The following is a 20,320-nucleotide window of genomic DNA, read 5'->3' as shown; positions in this document are numbered from 1 at the left end:
GCAAGACTTCAGACAGGGGTATTTGTACCCCCTAGGTGCTGCCACTGTGTGTGAGGCAATCTAGCAAACTGGCATTTGTCAGTATTGATTTTGAGTTGTTGACAAATGATATGTGATCAATTTATTTCATAAATTCATTCTCATTTATCATATTTTCAGAACCACATCTTGGCAGGATTTTCAGCTTAATATTGTACGAAAAGTGGTCAAGAATGGCAAATTAAAATCTCATTTTAGGCATTGAATTATTATATTGCTGGATTGTGTGACATTGTTATGTCAGTGCAAGAACTTTGTTAGTGACATTTTAAGAAAATTATAAGAATATAGGTAAATGCACACCTTTGAAGCTAGTTAAAAGTCTCAGAAGCAATAAAATTTTAATAAAATAATTGAAATCTTAATTGAAACACACAAATGCTTCTAAAATCACCGAAAAGTCACTTACAATGTTTTTGCACTGACACAATTTGTTGTGAATTTAACCATAGATATTACAAATAAAAATGAACTGAGCCCCTCATTTACATGGTATATAAATAGCAAATAATCACAAAGGAGGATGTAAAAAATGATATTTGTTATCACTGGGCAGTGGCGGCACCAGTTTCAAGGAAAAAAGACACCCAAATTACAAGAATTTCCACTTTTTGAATCAATTTTATGCAAAATTGTTTGATTTCCCGAAAAAATTTCCTGGTGCTGCCACTGTTGCTGTGTTGTCATGATCAATCCAATTGATCATTAGATCTTAAATTTCAATTTATCAAGCTCTGTTTGTCAAGCGTTTTTAATCGCGTCATTTGTCGCGTGGTCTTTCAGTGTCCAGTGTGTCTAAGCTTATGAGAGTCTAACAGGCGAGACGCGACTGGAATAATATAAATTGTTTTGAGGGAAAGAAAAAGGAGTATTCTTTGATTCGAGTTTAGAGAGAGCAGTCATATATTTATAAGCTGAAGTGAATCTTCAACATTCACAACTTAGACACGCTGGACGCTGAAAAACCATGCAACAAATGGCGCGCTGGGAGAATGCGGACTCTGCTATGTTTGTATGTCAAAATATGTTTACTACCTTATTATTATACACCCAGAAAACATGCAATCTGCATGTAATATTCTCAGTGCAAAGCCTATGGCATATCAGAATTCGGAACAGGTGAATGAGCCCAGGCTTGAACCAGTAACCAATGGTTACTAACGTGTACGGCCAGTCAATGCATTATAGCATACCCAGGATAGCATATTTTCCACATTGAGGGAGGGGGATTACAGTGTATGAGGCTCCCCAGTCAATATGCAATGGAAACCTCTATCAAATATTTTAAACTTGTATCGTTCTATGTAAGCAAATCTGAAATATTAACATTTTTTTTGCTCAGTGCATGAGCACTTTGGTAGACAAATACTTATATATAGTTTCTTTTTATAATTTTTATGATTTTGACTAGATTTGTAACATCAAAATGTTCCAAGTCATTTGTTAGTGTCAATCAATGAATGGGATTGGAGAATGCTGACTTCATGTTTCCATATTGCTCAAAGTAGTAGTAATGTACCTCTAGGTTCTTTTGCCATGCATTCTGCAAACTTCTATTATCCAAGGGTCCATTTCACTAAACTTTACGAAGTTTTGTAAGTTTCAAAATCAATCGTAACTTACGACACTTTGTAAAATCCATTTCACTAAAATGGACCCTAAGACGCATGCAAAAGTATCTGGTGTCCACCACTGGTTACATGTTAAGTACACTGGCACTGGGCAGTACCTATAATGCCTGCTAGTTTGCATTGGGCTATTCCATTTAAAATCCACACTACCCCTGTGGAAGATTTTGGAAATATATTCCACAGCGGGAGTATGAATTTCAAATGGAATGAACACATTAGTAGCTCCATTGTTAACTCACCCTCCCTCAGTGGAAGATAAAGGTTGAATCTTTCTCAGAGGGTATATGGAATTCAAATGGAGCTGCCTAATGTGTTCATTCCATTTAAAATTCATACTCCCCCGTGGAAGATATTTCCAAAATCTTCCTTAGAGGTAGTGTGGATTTTAAATGGAATAGCTCATTCTGTGACAAGCTTTAAAGGTGAACCTCATTGAAAATAAAGTTATATATCAATGGAAAGCTTATGATGCCAGGAAGCAGAAAAGAATATTTTTTATTTGCCTAACGCACCAGGATAGACATAATCTCCATGCAAAGATTGGATATTGGCACCCCCTAAATTACAAAAGCGAAATCGTTCAAATTGGTAGCTTTTCGATGATGACGTCAGCACGGGGACACACAGTTACTTCCGGGTTTGATTGTAAACACAATGTCCATGCATTACTGTGGCATGCATCGGGCCAATGCACGAACTCAGTCATTGTCAACTTACTTTACATGAAAAATATCTTCAATAAAATAAGAATAACATGAAGGAAACATCATGATCAAATCAAGAATGAAGTTCCTGAATAAAGTGTGTGGATTAAAAATGGGGAAAGTGCTAGCGGGGTGATTTGGGATAGGCCAAGCCATCCACGATATGCAGGGAATATTACAGTAAAGCACGAAGAGCGAAGATTCGCCGAAGAACCGGAATGAAAACAGATTGCAAAAAATAACTGCTAGTATATCAGTTCAGATCGTCACACCAAGTTGAGATGAACTTATCACAATGAGAAAATGAAGGAATAGAATAAGGTACATGTACGGGATTTTTTAATTATTTCTTAACTTTACAACCGGTCATGTATGATAGGCGAACTCGTAGATACATACGGGGCGGGGTGAATCCATCGACTGACTATGACTGAGTCTAGTCTCAGTCGCCGAGAGTTCCGTATCCGCGACTGTACGTACTGTACTTGCAGACAAAATGACCGATTTGATATTCACATTCTGATATTTCCAACTTATTGCTACTTCATTAGCAAAATTTATTCCTGTAAATGTTCCAAATATAAGGGAGCGATTGATCAAATCTGCTGAAACACGGCGCAAACTTGTGCTACCGGAGAGACGAAGCGAGTCGCTGTGTTTGCCTACCTTGATCGGCGCGGCTGCCTGTAATTTCTTCAGCATAAAAGCCGGGCATAAAAGCAGCAATTTACGCATCGTGTTCGGTAATCCATAAAACATGAATGTTTCACTTTTTCAGTACACTGATTGTAGTATCATTAAAAAAACACAAGTGACAATATTTTAATTTTATTCAGATTTCAGAATTCCATCAAATAACGGTCTACTAAGCCTAAATTGTATTTATTTTATAATAAAGTATCTGTTTCTTTCAATCGTGATTGTGTCGGGGATTGCGTGGAAAGAATGTACCGGGAGAATGTATTACCGCAATGCGCTAAATATGAAAACCTTTATGGGCTTGATTTGATGAAATCGACGGTTTTTTTTATTCATTTTTTGATTACTACAAGACTATATTTTTAAAAATCAGATATTTTAAAATGAATCAAGAATAGGGAATGTCACAAACAAGCTTATTTAATTTGTTATTCGATCATGTTTATTCAGTCCATGACATGAGCGGTATACGGTAGCAGCAATCATTTGCGCATGGAATTGATCCCAGTGCGAAATTCAAACTCAATTACCCAGTTATACCCAGCCAGCCTGACTGATTTTGTCAAAAATTTACGGAACATTTTCGTGTTGACAATAATTCTATTATTTCTAATATATATAGAAGGAATCAGCAACTTGAAGATTCTTCTCATTTCAAGCTTTATTGTGAAAATTAGACTTGCCGGGCAGCTTGCAAAGTACAGGAAGCAAGTCTTGTTTACGTGTTTCCGAGTAGGATCACGTGACTGCGAACCCTGAGCTTACGTCACGAGCATTCTCAAGGTCATAGACGATTGATTTGGGTGCTTTTTGGGCGCCTTAAAAAAGACAAAAAATTCATTAATTTTTTAATTTTTCAGCTTTATTGGCCATCAAAAAATCGGAAAAAAATATTTTTAATATCCTGATATCATAAGCTTTCCATTGATATATAACTTTATTTTCAATGAGGTTCACCTTTAAACACATTCTAGTAATTCTCATGCTTTTCTAGACATCACATATTCCGTTTCTGCTTTGGCCAAAATGCAAGAGATATCCATTTCAATGCACATTCGATAGGGTAGATATACCGGAGCTTTAAAAATGGGACTGTGTGGAGTCGACATTCTCTGTTTATATTGGATATCAAAGGTATATAATATGCACTCCCCAAAGTAATTAAGGGGGTACTACACCCCTGTGGTAAATTTGTGACTATTTTTTAATTTTTCTCAAAAAATAATAACACAATGGTAACAAAATTTATGTATATTTTTGGGGCAAGGAATCCAATTACTACACTGAAATTTCAGTGACTCAAGACAAGCGGTTCAGTAGATATGATAGGAAATGAGGTACATCTTAGCGGTACCTTATTTCTCATCATAAATAACGAACCGCTTGTCTTGGATCACTGAAATTCCAGTGTAGTAATCTGATTCCTTGCCCCTATAATATACATAACTTTTGTTACCACTGTGTTATTAGTTTTGAAAAAATACAAAATAGACACAAATTTATCGAGGGTGTAGTACCCCTAAAGGATCAAAAATTTCATCCAGATTATCTTGAGCATACTTGTACCTAATTGAAATATCTTTTTATATTTGTGACCTTGTCCATGCTCCGGCTACTAAACACTGTAAAAAGTCTTGTCATGACAGTTTCATCTTGCACTTATAAAACATCCTGAAAGTAAATTTTGTTTTTGAAAAATGTTAAATGGAATTTTTTGATCCTTTAATTACTTTGAGGAGTGTAGCTAACCATGTGATGCAGTACTACATTTGTAAGTTATTGTAGAAGCTTCTAATTTTGATAAATTATAAATTTACAAAATGATTTTTATCTTGACCGATCTCATTTCTTGGCTCTCATGTTTTATAATGAAGTATACCAGTAGTAAATTATTGTATAGGATGTATCACAGAAAAAGTAACATAACAAAGTCTCAAGCTGGTAGTTTCGAGATGTCCTTGCTGCTGCCTTGGTGTTCTTTGTTTCACATGCACCTGTTCAAGCCAATAGTATGTCTGTATGTCCTTTGTGAATGGGAGCACAATGGGCTATTTATGAAGAACATACAGCTGGCTTGAACATGTGTGCGGCAAACAAAGAACATCAACTCAGCAGCCAGGATGTCTTAAAAACCTCGGCTTGAAACTAGTAACTTGTGACTTCATGCTCATTTTGAGTTAGCAGGTCACATTTTGTAGGATACACACTGTACAAAAAGACAACTAAAACAACTCCCAGCCGGATATAGAATTCAGTTTTCATAACACTTTTATTTTTTACAAATATGTAACATCTTTAATATAATGTTATGTACATAATGTGACAACTCAAGATAAACAAAGCTTTGGTAAAAATATACCATTTCTGGTAGAAAACTATTTTACATGCCTATCAACTTTAACAACAATTTTGTACCCTTCTTTTCCAGTATTTTTTACAAAATGAACCAAAAACTGTAAATAACACAACATAGATTTTGACATTTTCACCAAAATCAAGATCCAGAAACCATTTTTTACATGATTTCAATATTTGAGTTCTATGTAACTTGATATCTGCCCACTGAATCCTGTAAATTTGGAATAAAATTAAAACAGCTTTCAGCCATAATATACGATCTAACCCAACTTAACAGCAAATTTTTTTTGTAGGAGAATAGAACAATTTTGAGTTTAAACCCCATAACTCCATACATGTAGTCCATCAGCTCAGAAGTACAAAGTAAATAGACCTTGGAAACGGGAGGTATGAGAATTATTTCAGTGCACTGCGTGTGTAAATGTCTCTTTGGCGCGTCAACTGCTGCACGATTTGTACTTGCCGAGCCAGGGTCAGAAATTCGGCGAGAATCCATTCTCGCAAAGATTCTCGTCAACAAAATTGCAAGAATCTAAATGGATTCTCGTAAATATTTCAATTTATCATACACAGTTATATGGCGAGAATCCATGGATTCTGGCAAAATTCCACTAGGAGAATCCAAAAGGATTCTTGCACTTGGTTGCAATTTCTGACCCTCGGGTCGGAGCGCTTTCCACACTCTTTATGCATCGAGTTTTTTAACGCGCAGTGCATGTGATGCAAAACATCAACCCCTCATGCCACATATTTACTTTGTACTTATGAGTTGCCGGACTACAGGCCTTGCCGTTTGAGGCAAGCGATCGCTCGACACCGCTCGCCCAAACTCGATTTCTAGTGAGCAATTTTCCACTCGCCATAGAATCTCTCAAAATCAACCGCTGAATCGGCCATTCCATTTCAGCATTTAATCAATTCTATATCCCCTTCAACATAAATACCGTTTTAAGACCGAAGCTCCACTTGATTATACCCAAATAAGTGATATTTGTGAAAATTCGACCACTCGCCTAGAATCATGCTAGCGAGTGATTAACCACTCGCCTTTAAATTCTGGACGGCAAGGCCTGGGACTATATGTTAAATGGCCAAGATAGCCAGTGGGGCTTCTTTCATATTACCTCCTTATTTAGGCTTAAAATGGTATTGCATCATTTGTGGTAAACCATAACCAATTTAAAAGTTGATGGGAAACATACATTATGGTTGTAAATAGCAGGAAGCAGGTGAAAACTGAAATCAGTCTGGTGCTTGGAGAGTAAACTTTTTTCAATAGATATTTGTAGCAGGGTTTCTAGGAATATAACTTACGCAAGTGGAAAAGTCTTCACTAAGTCTGGGAATGGTGGTCATTTTATCATCACATGGCAAATATAGGCACATTATGGTTCCACAAAAATAGCACAAAACAGGGAAAATTAAGCAAGCACCTTATGTTAGCAGTCGGTTGCAAGTGAAGTAAAGTAGTATAGCCATGACAAAATAACATGCTATATATATAACTGACAGCAAAAAGCCATGTCTTTTGAAATAAACTACAGTGAGCCAAAGAATTAAGGTATCACTTATGTTTACCCCCCTGTATATACTAAACAAAGACAGATATGTCATAATTTTTTTTAGCTCAAATTTAAGACCTCATTTGTTGACATTGTTCTAGAAATAAAAACATGACGATCCAAAAACCCAAGGAAGATGCCAATTTAAAAGTTGCCGTTTGCTCCATTGCATACCCTATTGATTTGTACACAAAGCGTTCGCGAACAAGACAACTAGCGCCGTGCTTCCATTGATTAGCACGTTAAAACTAGTGCCATGCTTTTGTTGATTAGAACACAGTAGTGCAATTTTTGATTTTGTTTTTTCATTAAGTTTTAGATCACTGTTTCTTTAATTCTCAACCAATTTCAACAAATAAGGTTTTAAATCGTGGCTAAAGAGTACAGGTAATGGCTGCTTGTTTTAATTTTGACATAATTTGTCTTTGTTTAGGATATACAGGGGTGAACTCAACTGGTACCTTAATTCTTTGGCTTACTGTAGTTCCCCCCCCAGTCTGTGATTGGTTGGTATAATATAACTAATGAAGACAACGCTCCAAGCAATACAAATGTTTGTGCATATCACACCTCCATGTAATTTACATAAATGCATCACAAAAATCACATTAAATCTAAAGTTTGGATATGGCTAACAAAAAGAGGTACATTATTCTCTCCTCCATGAATGACACACAAAATATGGGACAGTTTGAGTTCTCCTGATCTATATACAGGTTGTATGAAAATCATTGTTCTTCATCTGTTCTCTGTCTGTTTTTGGTGTTTTTGAAATACCTGCTTTATCCAAACGCAGCATTGGATCAACTTGAAATGAACAGACTGTTAAATATAAAGTACAAAGAATGAAGTCCAGTCATTTCAGGTGGATACAACAATGCATTTGGAAAAGGCAGACTTTTTAAAGACACCAAAATACGGATGGCGAACAATCATTTTGATATAGCCTGTATAACTTAATAAATACATTTACATAAATCAACAGCTTTTTTGACAAGAAATGTCTTTTTTACCTTGCTCAGTCTACGTTCCAATACAGACCTCTTGAGTCTTGAGCAAAGGAATAAACTACCTGTATGCAAAATGGGGTGTATAGTTGGGAAATCGTAATTGCGTGCGTCTGCTAATTGTTATGTGAAAGCCATTTATATTGATTCAAAATCACTCCACTGTGACTTTAAAAAAAATTGATTTTAACTGGCATTCACAAAGTTAGTGTAGACATTAGAATCACAATTTCTCTAATATCTTATCCTGCATGCTGGTCTGATAAAATAAAAATATAAAAGCTGATCATCTGCATGCCTTGAAAAGAGTTGACCTTATTTTAGACAGGCAGTTGTTTCAAAAGACCCAGTCTTGACCAAGTAGCAAAGTTCTAGTTATACCAAAGAGAATGTTTTTCACATGGGTTCCTGCACAGCATATCGGTCAGCAACTTGAGGTTTGTTGGGGTTGTTGGAGAGTAACCAATCTGCAAGCCACATCTGAAACAAACAAATAAAACAATTGAACACTCAGGAGATGTTTACATATCATGAACTGTAGGATAATTACAAAGTTTTGACAGTCACATGACTAAATGTAGATTTAGGGCACCATTTTGGTATAAAAATAAGACCCTTTTTCCTCATTTGTTCTCCTTAAACAATACCAGCAACTATATCAACAGCAGTTATACCAATGTATAAAATGGGGAGGCTTTACTGGGGACCATGTGTGCAAATATGGAAGTTGAGTGTGTGTGAACTATTCTGTTGCAAGGATGTGTGCATGCGGAAGTCATTGTACCGCATAATCCCACGCTACGTCACACAGGGATATCAATAACGTCTCTGTGAACGTGTATCATCTAACAAGCAATTTGATTGGAAAGCGCCTATGGTGTTATCTGCGGAGGTTATGAATTAGTTAAGTAAGGGTCAGTGTTCGAAATAAGCAGTTGTCATCTTGTTCAAAAATCACATTGGACATCCATGATTATAGTCATGCATTTGTCTAAAGAACAACCACTATATTTTATATCCAAAATCATGATTTATAATAAACAGATAACTTCATTTTTATATCATCAAGAAATCCAACAGTAATTTCTTGTCACCTTTTCCCAAACATCACTACTGCATTCTTTGCCACAATAATCGTTTATTCAGCAAGTTTGGTTGAGTTATGACTATTATTTGACACTTTGCACAGTCATCTCAAAATGAGGTTCTCCCCCCAAAGTGTGTGTTGTGTGTGGGGGTACACATATTTTATATGCAAGCGTAATTGCCATATACGCTAGCAAAAGCCTTCCGGCACATTGATAGTAATGCACGAAAAACAAAAATGCATTTTTTTTTGCACACGTATGGTTGCAAGGAGAACCTCATTTTTGGAGCAAGATGCTGGATCAATTCCTGGATGAACTTACACATGGATCTTCTGGTTTCTGTTTGCATAATTCTGTGAGTCCTTTTAGAAGTGTTGGGTTGACAGCCCTTGCCAGGTAATCTCTAGCAACCATTCCAGCAGGGATGGGCTCAACAATACCTGAAGATGAGCAAAAACATTGGGAGCAAGGTTAGTTACAATCTATTATACATTCACTGACAGAGGAGGTTTGTGACTGGAGCAAATATGTAATCAATGCAGTATTGATTTGCTCTAAATTGAACAGGGCACCGGCACCTGTCTCATGAAATCACTCTCCCTCTTTAGGTGTCATCAAAGTTAGAATATGCTCAGATCAGATTTTGCATTTTGGGGATTTTAGCTGTATAAAACATTCATTTTTATGGTCATTTTGCCAATTAGAAAAAAAAATCTAACTGACCAACTCTACAAGTCATGTCTGTCGGTACGAACAAGTTTTTTTTCTTTCTTCATCACCTAATATCAAAATGACACAACCAATATCAGTCGACACATTACTATCAGTTGTTTTACATTTCCTGTGATAATTTCAAAACAGACAAATAACTTTGGCCAATACTTAAGGTATAACTTACTATCAGGAAACATGAATCTGATTTCCCTTTCAGCACTTGTTACACCGTCACTGCCATGGACTGCATTACGCTGATCATCTGTCCCATATAAAGCTCGCAAACTGAAAACACAACAATAATGTATACACCATATTAATTATAATGTCAAATATCACTCTGAGGATTCTCATTTATAACTCTTCTTAGAAAACAAACAAATACAACAGCTGTAAACAAAAATAGAAAGCAAAATTAAACTTTTATGCTACTCAAATTTGGCACACTCACCGAAGCACTTAAACTGGCTTAACCGGCGTCCTCAGTGGATGTTATTGCTCTGAAGATTTGTTGTTGCTAGAAATGTTGAGATACATGTACCTTCGATGACATCACATGTGTAGATGATGTCAAACGAGAAGAGGTTCTGGTGCCCCTTGGAGGTATTTGAACATCACTAACAACAACAGATCTTCAGAGAAATAATATCCGCTGAAGATGCGGGTTGAGCCAGTGAAAGCCTTCCAGTGAGTGTACTAAATCTGAGTAGCATAGAAGTTTAATTTTGCTTTCTATTTACATTTACCGCTACGTACATACATGAATATACATCATTAGGTTCTTTGTGGAATGTATCCTGATCATTACTTCTAATACATATGATCAGCAGTTTGCATTTCCAAGCATTTCCTTTATGCTTGAAAGACAGGTGTTTTTGAATCAATGCCACTCTGCTTCCAAAGTTAAACCATAGTACATGCAGGTTAGGTAAACATAAGCACCAGAGGAAAACGCAATTGCTGTGTTTGCAGGCGCAATTCGTTTTTTTTTGGGTGCAATTGCATTTTTTCAAGAAATTTATTGTATGAAAATTAAAAAAAAAGAAGTTCTATAAATTACTTGTTATTCAAGGTTGGAACTAGAAAAATACTGTAAGACCCTAAATTACTTGTTGTTCAAGGATGGAACCACTGATGGAACCACTCTGTACACTAGCTGGTTCCAACCTGAGTAACAAGTAATTTAGGGTCTACATTTTGTATAAAAATAGGTAAACAACATAAAAAATACATATATACGATAGTTTTATCTGGGCGGCAGCCTGCTCCCAAAGTAAAATGTGAGAAATATTTGAATGAAGCCATATCCTTCCACTTGTTTCCTTTGCAAATCAATTTGCATTTTCGATATATCCTAAATGTTGTCTGAACCTACCACCGTTTTATTTTTACTTGAGGAAGACAACCAGAAGAAGCGGAGTACATCATATCGATGAAACAAAACTGTCAAATTGTGAGTAAAATTGTGTTCAAATAATTTCATTGCACATATTTATCTCGCATACCTGTCTGGATGTGTTTCCCTAGCCTTAAAGCTGTTAGTTGGGCCTGCTAGTTCTCTCCAGTAACCAATAGCATTTTCTCTGGCCAGTACCATGGCTATAATAGGGCCGCTACTCATGTAGGCTACCAAAGAAGGGAAGAACATCTTGCCATAATGTTCAGCGTAGAAGTCACTTGTCTGTTCAGGTGTGAGATGAATGCGACGTTTCTGCAAAATACAATCATTTGAGAAAAGAGGGTAAATAAAACCAGTGATTTTTTTTTTTTTGGGGGGCAACTTGTCGGAAATGTGCAGTGCAGCTGTTTTCTTTTCTTCTGCAGGAACTAGTTAAGGTAAGATTTGAAACCCTTTCCTGACTTTAACATCATGAGAGTTTAGACACTATACAATTATTAATGTGTCATCTCAATGTTGGCTCAACATTTTTGACGAAAGCCCCACGCTTTTTATTTTATTTTAATCCCACGCTTTATATCATTCCACGCTTTTTACCCACAAAGTTTAACCCCCCCCATGCTTTTATCGATTTTCTGATTTTCAAAGTGGCACGAGGCACGCTTTAAAAAGCACACTATGCACTCTCAGGATTGAGAAATTAATATTTTCGGTATAGTTACTAATACTATCAATAATTATTGCTTTTGTTTTGAATTAATTCATCACCGAAAGTTAATTGAGAAAGGTAAATGAATTAGCAAAATAAAAGATCCAGTTGGTTGGAAATGATTGGTTGATGCATTTACGTCAGTATCACGTGTCAAGCGATATCGCTTGTAAGTTGAGATTTCTTCAACTTGCAAAAGCGACATCTGTGATCTTTTCCTTTAGACCACACTTGCTATATAGGGACTAAAATATTACTTTTGTATCAATTCAAGGTTTACTTTTGCATCAAGGTTAAACAGTTGCCAAACACTTTGAAGTCAAGGTTTAATGTATTGGAAGGAGGGCAGGGCTTTGATAAATGAGGGAAATTATGGGGTAAAAAACAAGGTTAAAACAACATTTTGAAAACAAGTGAAAACGGCTATTCTGCTATTAAGTTTTTACCTCAAAAAACAATTTAAAAATAACCGGAAAAGCAAAAACCATACTTTCATAAAATTATTAGCATCACGTCACATGAAGAGATGGTCAGATGAGTGGAAAGTTGCAAAGAATTCGCGAAATGAAAGCATTTTCTCAGAAAAATACAGCACGTTTTTCGAGAAATTCGCCATCTTGAATTAATGCAAACTTGCGTCAGGCAGTAAAATACTGCCAAACGCGCTTGAAAATGCATGACATGCCGGGCGCTCATGCTACGCGAATGTTCCGGAGCCGGCAATACCAGTTTTGCATATCTAGCTCTTTTATGTCAAAAATAGTGATAAAAATGTGGATTTTGGAACAAAATAAAGCTTGTTCTATGAAATAAAAGGTACGTTTGTATCTAGCTAAAAACACGTTTAAGGGTCATTCTTCGGTAAGGTGCACGATTGCAGTCCCTCCACTTTCAGTAGTCATAACTAAAGTACGAAACATGCTTTCGAATTTTATTTTTTGCAGTTGTTTAGTATTGACGTTCCTTTTATATCTCAAAACATCAAAATATTAAAAGAAGTTCTTATTTTCGAGAAAATTGCTTATACAGGGTGTCACAACCCCCGAAACCCCATGTCCCGATTGGGGTCATCAAAATTTTTGATGCTGATATCTTTTAGTGGATAACTTCAGCATCGTAAAAAACACCGGGAATGACAAGTTATTTATTGTATATTGTAGAAAAAGATATTGTAACACATCTTTCATAGCCAGGAGTAAAAATAATTTCACCCTATATGTCTAAAATGTCCTGTCCCTATGTCTCAAGGTCATCTACCGTCACGAAAATTTAGAAGCGCCTGGAGAAAAATACTAATTTTGTAAGGTCATTTATTTGACCTAGAGAGCACAAGTCAATATGCAGTAAATTCATTTAGACATTTTTTGCTCATGTTGGCACAATAAATTCATCAAAACTATAACCATTTCTTCACTAACACGGGTGGGTACCTTTATTAATCATCATCTCCGAACGCTTCTGATACCTAAAATGTTCGCATTATTTATTTTACTTTTTTCAAAATTACAACAGTTGTACGTTTATTTCTATTCACCTCCTTTATTGACCATGTCGTCCATGTGTATGTTATAGTTGTACCACTAGGGTCGTAAGTTTGTTAATTTCGTAATATACCATCACGTCATATCCGTCACAATTTTGTGACGGATATGACGTTTGGGGTGATTTTCACCATGAGAGAATCATTTCCGTCTCGTGACGGAGATGATACAGCAGAATTTCCATTCCTTGACTTCATCTCCGTCACTCTACAGATAATGCCCTGCTTTGACCTTAAAACTGGTCAAATGGAAATGTAATGATATGTAATGTTGCATAATCTTGGTTATACTCCCTTACTCTATAGGTAAAAAGCAAATGTTCAATGTGTGACACATTTTTGGTATCAGTTGAACTTTGTTGCAATTGTGACGGAGATGACGACCGTGATGGAGATTACATTAGCTGCAGAAAAAGCCAAAAATTACATCAAGCTGCTAATAAAGATTGAGCCAAACACTTTTTTACTACACTGGAGACATGTCTCTTTGTTAATCTGTAAAAAAATTAACAGAAAAATCATTTTGAAATGTCTATTTTCAAAACCTTCAAAAGTGCACCTTACCGAAGTGCGAAGAATGACCCTTAACCTTGATGCGAAAGTTTAATTTGATAAATTATTGCTCGGGTGGTCTATAGAAAAGATCGCTGCCTCAGCGATTCGTATCATTGATCAGCTTGACGCTCTGAAAACGGAAGCATTGGTAGACATGTCCACATTGCTTATTATAGAGGGCGACATTCAATCCAAAAAGTTTGGACCACAGTAGCTCAGAGTCAATGGCTTAACTGTGTAATCCCCATAGGGAAATACAAAAATTTGAAATTTGGACACCAGAAACTTGACGACGCAGTCTAAAAAGTGCTGGTACTTTATCCTTGATACAGAAGTCAGCATGCAGTGAAAGTTAGATTTCATAAAATAAAATCGCCTTTGTTTAAAATGGATCATCGTGGTAAAAACATGCTTTTTTTGTACAGTAAGTCATTGTAAGGCATTGTCAATTATGGTCGCAGAAAAGTGCAGTTTTTTAAAAACAGACATTTGCCCATAACTTTGCTAGTTTTTGACCTACAGACATGGTTGACCCCTCATTTTTTAAGTTAAATAATCACCTTTTTAAACAAAATAATTTCCATGTGAAATATCTTACTTGAAAATTTTGTGAACATGCCGGTCGCATGTCACAAATAGGTCACCCAAAAATGGAGGAGCCGTAACATGAAAATGCTTTCTTCACACTTCAAGTTTGGTTTATTCTAAAAGTATAGTACCTATTGTGGAAAGTTTGGTGTCATTTTGTAGATAATTATGTTCTTTATCAAATACAAAAAACCCAAGTCAATTGGACAACTACTTTGAGATTTATACTTCAATATGTAAGATTTGTCAATGGGGGAGCTGGGGCGGGGGAGCTGGTGCGGGGGAGCCCCATAGAGTTGTACACAAAATTGTGAAAATATGGCAAACTTCAAACCTTTGTATCTTCAAAAGTACAACTACAATGCTGGCCATAAGTGTTGGGACGGTTTGATAGGGTAATGTAAATAAACCCCCCACTCCCCCCGATCAATGTTGAATCCTACTTTTTGGTCACACGCGCCTAGTGGCACCCAACATTGATTGGTGGGGAAGGGGGAGGGTTGGGGTGTTAGGAAAGGGTTTAGGCTTGTCACCAAAGAAACCTCCACTTTATCATGTTAACAATAACGGAAATAAGGCAATAATATAGTGTACGTTTTCCATAAGTGTCCCAACACATTTTGGCCATGGTTGTATTTGAAAAGTTGAAAAAAAATCATCTAATTTCAGTTTTTTGCTTATAACTCAAAAAGTAATTATGATATTGACACCAAATTTGGAGCAGTAAGAGATCCTATCAATTTGCTTGACCACAAAAAAATATAAATGGCTACATTTTAAATTTAGGGACTGGTCACTTTAAAAGTCTTAAAGCCATATTTTTGGCCATATTTAAGTTCACTATTCGTCACTCTCCTTGTCAAAAAGTTAGGTTTTAAAATGACAAATTATTGTTTTCACCAATTAAAATCTTATATTAAAGTTATAGAAGAAAATAAAATTTATCACAACATCTCGTGATCAAAAAACAAATAAAGGAATCGAACCCATGCACACTTGTTTTTCCAATTTAATGATGTCTACCTCAAGTGAAGTAACGGAGTAAATCAACTTGTTAGCATTAATTTAGACTACATACAATAATGGATGAACAAGTACAGTGTGTTAGCTCAGTTGATGCTCTGCTTTTATTTGTGATCTTAAAAATGGAAAAAAAATTCCTACACTTTTTCATTTTCATTTCAACAGAAATTCAGTGATGTGAGAAATTATTTATTTTAAAAAGAAAGCAAAAAAAAAAAAATTAAATCGTTAGGATTTGAACTTGGACTTTTTTAGTACAAGACAGACGACTTATCAACTGAGCTAACATGTTCAAGTGACATTACGAAGTATTTTTAGGTATAAAAGCTATTACAAATGGAATAAAAGTGTTGAAACTAACCCGCTGCTTATAGGACATGAAACGTAGCTTATTGGCTATAGAACAACGGTATTCAAGGCCTTTTCAAGAAAAAATCGATTCTTAAAGTGTAAAAAGTTTGAAACCCACGGTATGCACTCGTAAACTGAATCAAGAGATAGTAGTGATTCTCTTTTATTATAGTGCATACTGCATACCGTGACATGAACTCAAGCATGTCCGCATTCAGTCTCGTTCCTAAAGTAAGACTAATCATGAAATTTAAATATATTGTATGGACTTTGTATTTAGGATGCGACGGTAAACCAACGAAACACCATCATGACCATACGCAAATGAATGCATCCCATCGATAAACCATTGCTATAAAGTCTGATCATAGTCAATTGCTTTTATTCTAAGAATACGGTGGTATATCGTGGATTCATGGCGTTATGTTTTACAAATCGACACAATATTTTCACAACAATATGGATTACCGATATGATCATTTCAGAAATTCAACTTATTTAGCTTAATATTGTCAATTTAAATATCATGATTAATTTGACACTTGTCAATAAACAAAACCATACAAAAACCAGTAGTCTCCGATGCTCAATTGGTTAGCGTGCTGTTCATCTCCTGTAGACAGCGCGGGTTCGACTCCATCCAATTTTTTTTATTGTTATAATTATTTCGTGACAATTTTCTTTCAAATTACTTTGCAGACGAACAAACTCCTTTTTTCAAATAACATGCAAAATGTCACTATTATGCGCATTTATTGTGGCTTTTTAGTATTATATACTGCGTTTGTTGTGTTATTTAAAGGTAATGTTGTATCATGAAGATCATTCACCTTTTGTTGTAACTTATCTCTAAATCATGAACTATCATATTTACTAGTACGGTATTCATCCTTAAAATCGGCATGACCTAATATGCTGAATCCATGAATCACGGATACCAAAAATAATGTATATGCTTTAACCTGCTAATTTGCATCAAACAAAATGACCACCAAAATCATTAGAGTTTTACATACTAATTTAATGATTTTGGTGGTTATTTTGTTTTTATGCAAATTAGAAGGTCAAAACATTACTATTATTTATGGTATCCATGGTTGTTTGATTCAGCATACCCAAATTGACTTTAAAAAAATATATACCGTTTTTAACTTTAAAAATTATGCACCTAACACTTCTATTTACGCAGCAGGAAGTCGACTAGACTAATAGGATATGAAGGTGAATAGTCAATGATGTTTGCTATCTTCTGAAGATGAAATTCTGATTTAGGAATTATGTGTAATATTATAATAATTACTCTTTTTATGTGTTATGTTATTTTTCAAACGTAAGTTTCTTTGAAAGCGCTTTAATAGATTTCAGTCATAAAACGTAATTTAAGCCCACTCCTGCCGACTATAATTATATTTACACGATATACTTGTTAAATACCACATACGTTTTTGATGCAAACGATGAAAATTGTTAAAGTTTGTTATTTTGTCTAAAAATTTGCTTCTTTTAATTTAAGTATTAATTTTTTTCCATAGTCACTCTTTTAAAAGACTTCAATCAATTCCTGTCAACAAATACCATGTATTTCTGGCGACTAAATCACTACTCTTTCAAAATAAAACGTCATTTTAAGCAAAATACGTAGTTCGCATAGGCTAATAATGTACAGCACGCACTGTAAAATACATTATATTGCGTATAAAAAGCGACCGTATCGTTATATCACGTGAGGAAAATCCAATAGTTTTTTATATAAGTGTGAAGATAAATAGTTTCTCCATTTTCATGTAAAATTTGATGAAAATCCAAGCTATGGTTGAGGAGATATGGGCCAAAACACACATTTTAAAATTGGATTTTTGTACCTTAGAGACAATGCTGGCCATAAGTGTTGGGACGGTTTGATAGGGTAATGTAAATAAACCCCCCACTCCCCCCGATCAATGTTGAATCCTACTTTTTTTTTCACTACGCCCTAGTGGCACCCAACATTGATTGGTGGGGAAGGGGAGGGTTGGGGTGTTAGGAAAGGGTTTAGGCTTGTCACCAAAGAAACCTCCACTTTATCACGTTAACAATAAACGGAAATAAGGCAATAATATAGTGTACGTTTTCCATAAGTGTCCCAACACATTTTGGCCATGGTTGTAGCATGGACCACAAATTGCACATATATCATCCTGGATTGTAGATCTACCTCATAGTAGATCAACTTTAACAAAAGATGTAACTAATTAATTGCCTAATTAAATGCTAATTAAGACAGTTTTTCCAATATGTTACTGTACAAAGTGTACACGTAATGCTCTGACATTTCTAAATGGCCTATCTTTGGCCCGAATCATCCTGCTTATTCAAAAGTACACATATTTTTAAGGAAATTTGATGAGGAATTCAATTATGCTATTAGTTTTAGTGCCAGAAATGGAGGAAAAAAGTTTTGATTGATAAATGTCATAAAAATTGTAAAATTATTTTACAATTTTTGACCACCTGTATGTTTAACACAAGGGATACCAAACTCTTTCTTCCTAATTTGTTTGATGGGCCCATGAAATGTCTTTCTGAATCCATATTTATTTTGAGCTACATATAGCTTTCAGAAAAGAAAAATATGGGGTTCACTGTGACAAGAAAGATACTAATTTTGTTGATGTTCCACCCTGTATATTTCTTACCCACCCTGTATTATGATGTTATATTTTGTTGATTTGGCATCCTTGTAATATACGCTTTCCAGAAATATATACTTATAATGGTCTAAAATGTATTTATTAAAAGTTGTGTTGAAGTGAATCACAATTGGTGATATTTTCCTCATTTTACATTGTTACACAAAAGATGACCAATTCATGACATGCGACCTGCCTAGCATTGGAAGTATTAAAACACTGAGCATGCATGAGAATTGCTTTTCTGCAAAAGTGATCGAGTATTCTGTCGGTCGGACATCCGGGCTATCTCTAGTCTCGGGCCCAAGCTGCATGTGGCTCACGGTTTGTTATGAACAACAGAAACCGACTGTGAAGGAGGCTACATACCGATGTTGTTGGAGTGATATTCAATTTCGGAAAAAACGACACTCGACCATGGAATTTAATTTTAAGTTTGTCAGTATATAAACGGTAAATCAAGTAAGTTTCTTCCACTCTGAAGACTTAGAAACGGTTGTGTGATTCCACTGACTATTTGCGGTCAAAATTTACATAACACCAATGACAGAAATCATCAACAAAAATCGAATCAGGGACTTGTTTTCACTCGAACATCATCAACCGGAAGTGACGTGACACGGACCGACAGAATAAATTCAGCTTAAAGCTGAATTTATACTCGATCGCCGAGCGATGCGATTAATCGCTTTTGAAAAAGCGATTTGGAATCGCCGAATTTTGCGATGCATCGCCCTTCGCTTTTGCATTTATACTTATCACGGTGATAGCGATTGCAGACGACAATTAAAATATTCTAAATCAGTAAATGCCACAAAATACATTTGCTGTCAATAATTATTGGCAGTTTGCTTTGAATTAATTTATCACCAAAAGTTAAAAATCGAGAAAGGTAAATTAATTAGCAAAATAATAGATCCAGTTGGTTGTATATGATTGGTTGACGCATTCACGTGTCAAGCAATATCGCTGGGAAGTTGAGATTTTTTCAACTTGCAAAAGCGACGTCGTTTTTGCCTCCGCGATTTGAATCGATTGATCGGCTTGACGCTCTGGAAATGTAAGTAAACATTGAGCATGCGTGAAAATCGCTTTTCTGCAAAAGCGATCGAGTATAAATTCAGCTTAAGTGCAGTGTGTCACTCTGCCCAGTCAGTGCAGTGTAATTGAATGGGGTCCTTGACCTTGTCAACAGACACGGTTAATTTAAGCTTACCTGTAAAATAGTAAATCCCGATTCTAAAACTATTTCTTCGATCTCTTCGGCCCTGTGTACCGCATCTGGCTTAATAAGTGCCAAAGTACGTTCAACTACAATTTCCGGGACATCTCCGTCACCATTCTCCATGGTTACCTCTGGCATTTTGTAATAATTCGCACCAAAAACTATCACGTTCTGTACAAACCTGCTGAATTCTGTTCCTGTGGTTGCTATGCGGATTTTTTTTCTTGTTTACGTAACATTTCTAGATAATTAATTCGTAACATTTACCTAAGGTCTAAAATAAACCAAATATTCGATCAATTTTGTAACAAAGCTTACTGTTTTTACTTTGTTGCAGGAAGTTTAAGCATGTTTTAAGTACATTGGGCAAAGTTTTTCATGTAGAAATTGTAAATTGTTCTTTACTTTAGATAAATTTAACCTGATGAAAAAATGCAATGCGCCCTCATAAGATTATAG

At 35.5% G+C, this 20,320-nt stretch overlaps 1 protein-coding gene across 1 annotated transcript; it reads right to left on the bottom strand.

Moving 5' to 3' along the window:
* Positions 1-7,057: 7,057 nt before the first annotated feature.
* On the bottom strand, positions 7,058-20,116 carry LOC140171468 (nucleoside diphosphate kinase homolog 5-like). The gene is made up of 5 exons (XM_072194737.1): positions 19,853-20,116; positions 11,308-11,513; positions 9,987-10,087; positions 9,410-9,528; positions 7,058-8,480 (listed from the first exon to the last, which is right to left on the bottom strand). The coding sequence occupies exons 1-5, from the start codon at positions 19,997-19,999 to the stop codon at positions 8,397-8,399; spliced, it is 657 nt and encodes a 218-aa protein (XP_072050838.1). The 5' UTR covers positions 20,000-20,116; the 3' UTR covers positions 7,058-8,396.
* Between the last annotated feature and the right edge of the window lie 204 nt (positions 20,117-20,320).

The sequence above is a fragment of the Amphiura filiformis genome, chromosome 15, assembly GCF_039555335.1.
Source record: "Amphiura filiformis chromosome 15, Afil_fr2py, whole genome shotgun sequence".
Classification (NCBI taxonomy): domain Eukaryota; kingdom Metazoa; phylum Echinodermata; class Ophiuroidea; order Amphilepidida; family Amphiuridae; genus Amphiura; species Amphiura filiformis.
The sequence above is the reverse complement of the archived record's forward strand: the minus strand, read 5'-3'. Positions and strand labels throughout refer to the sequence as shown.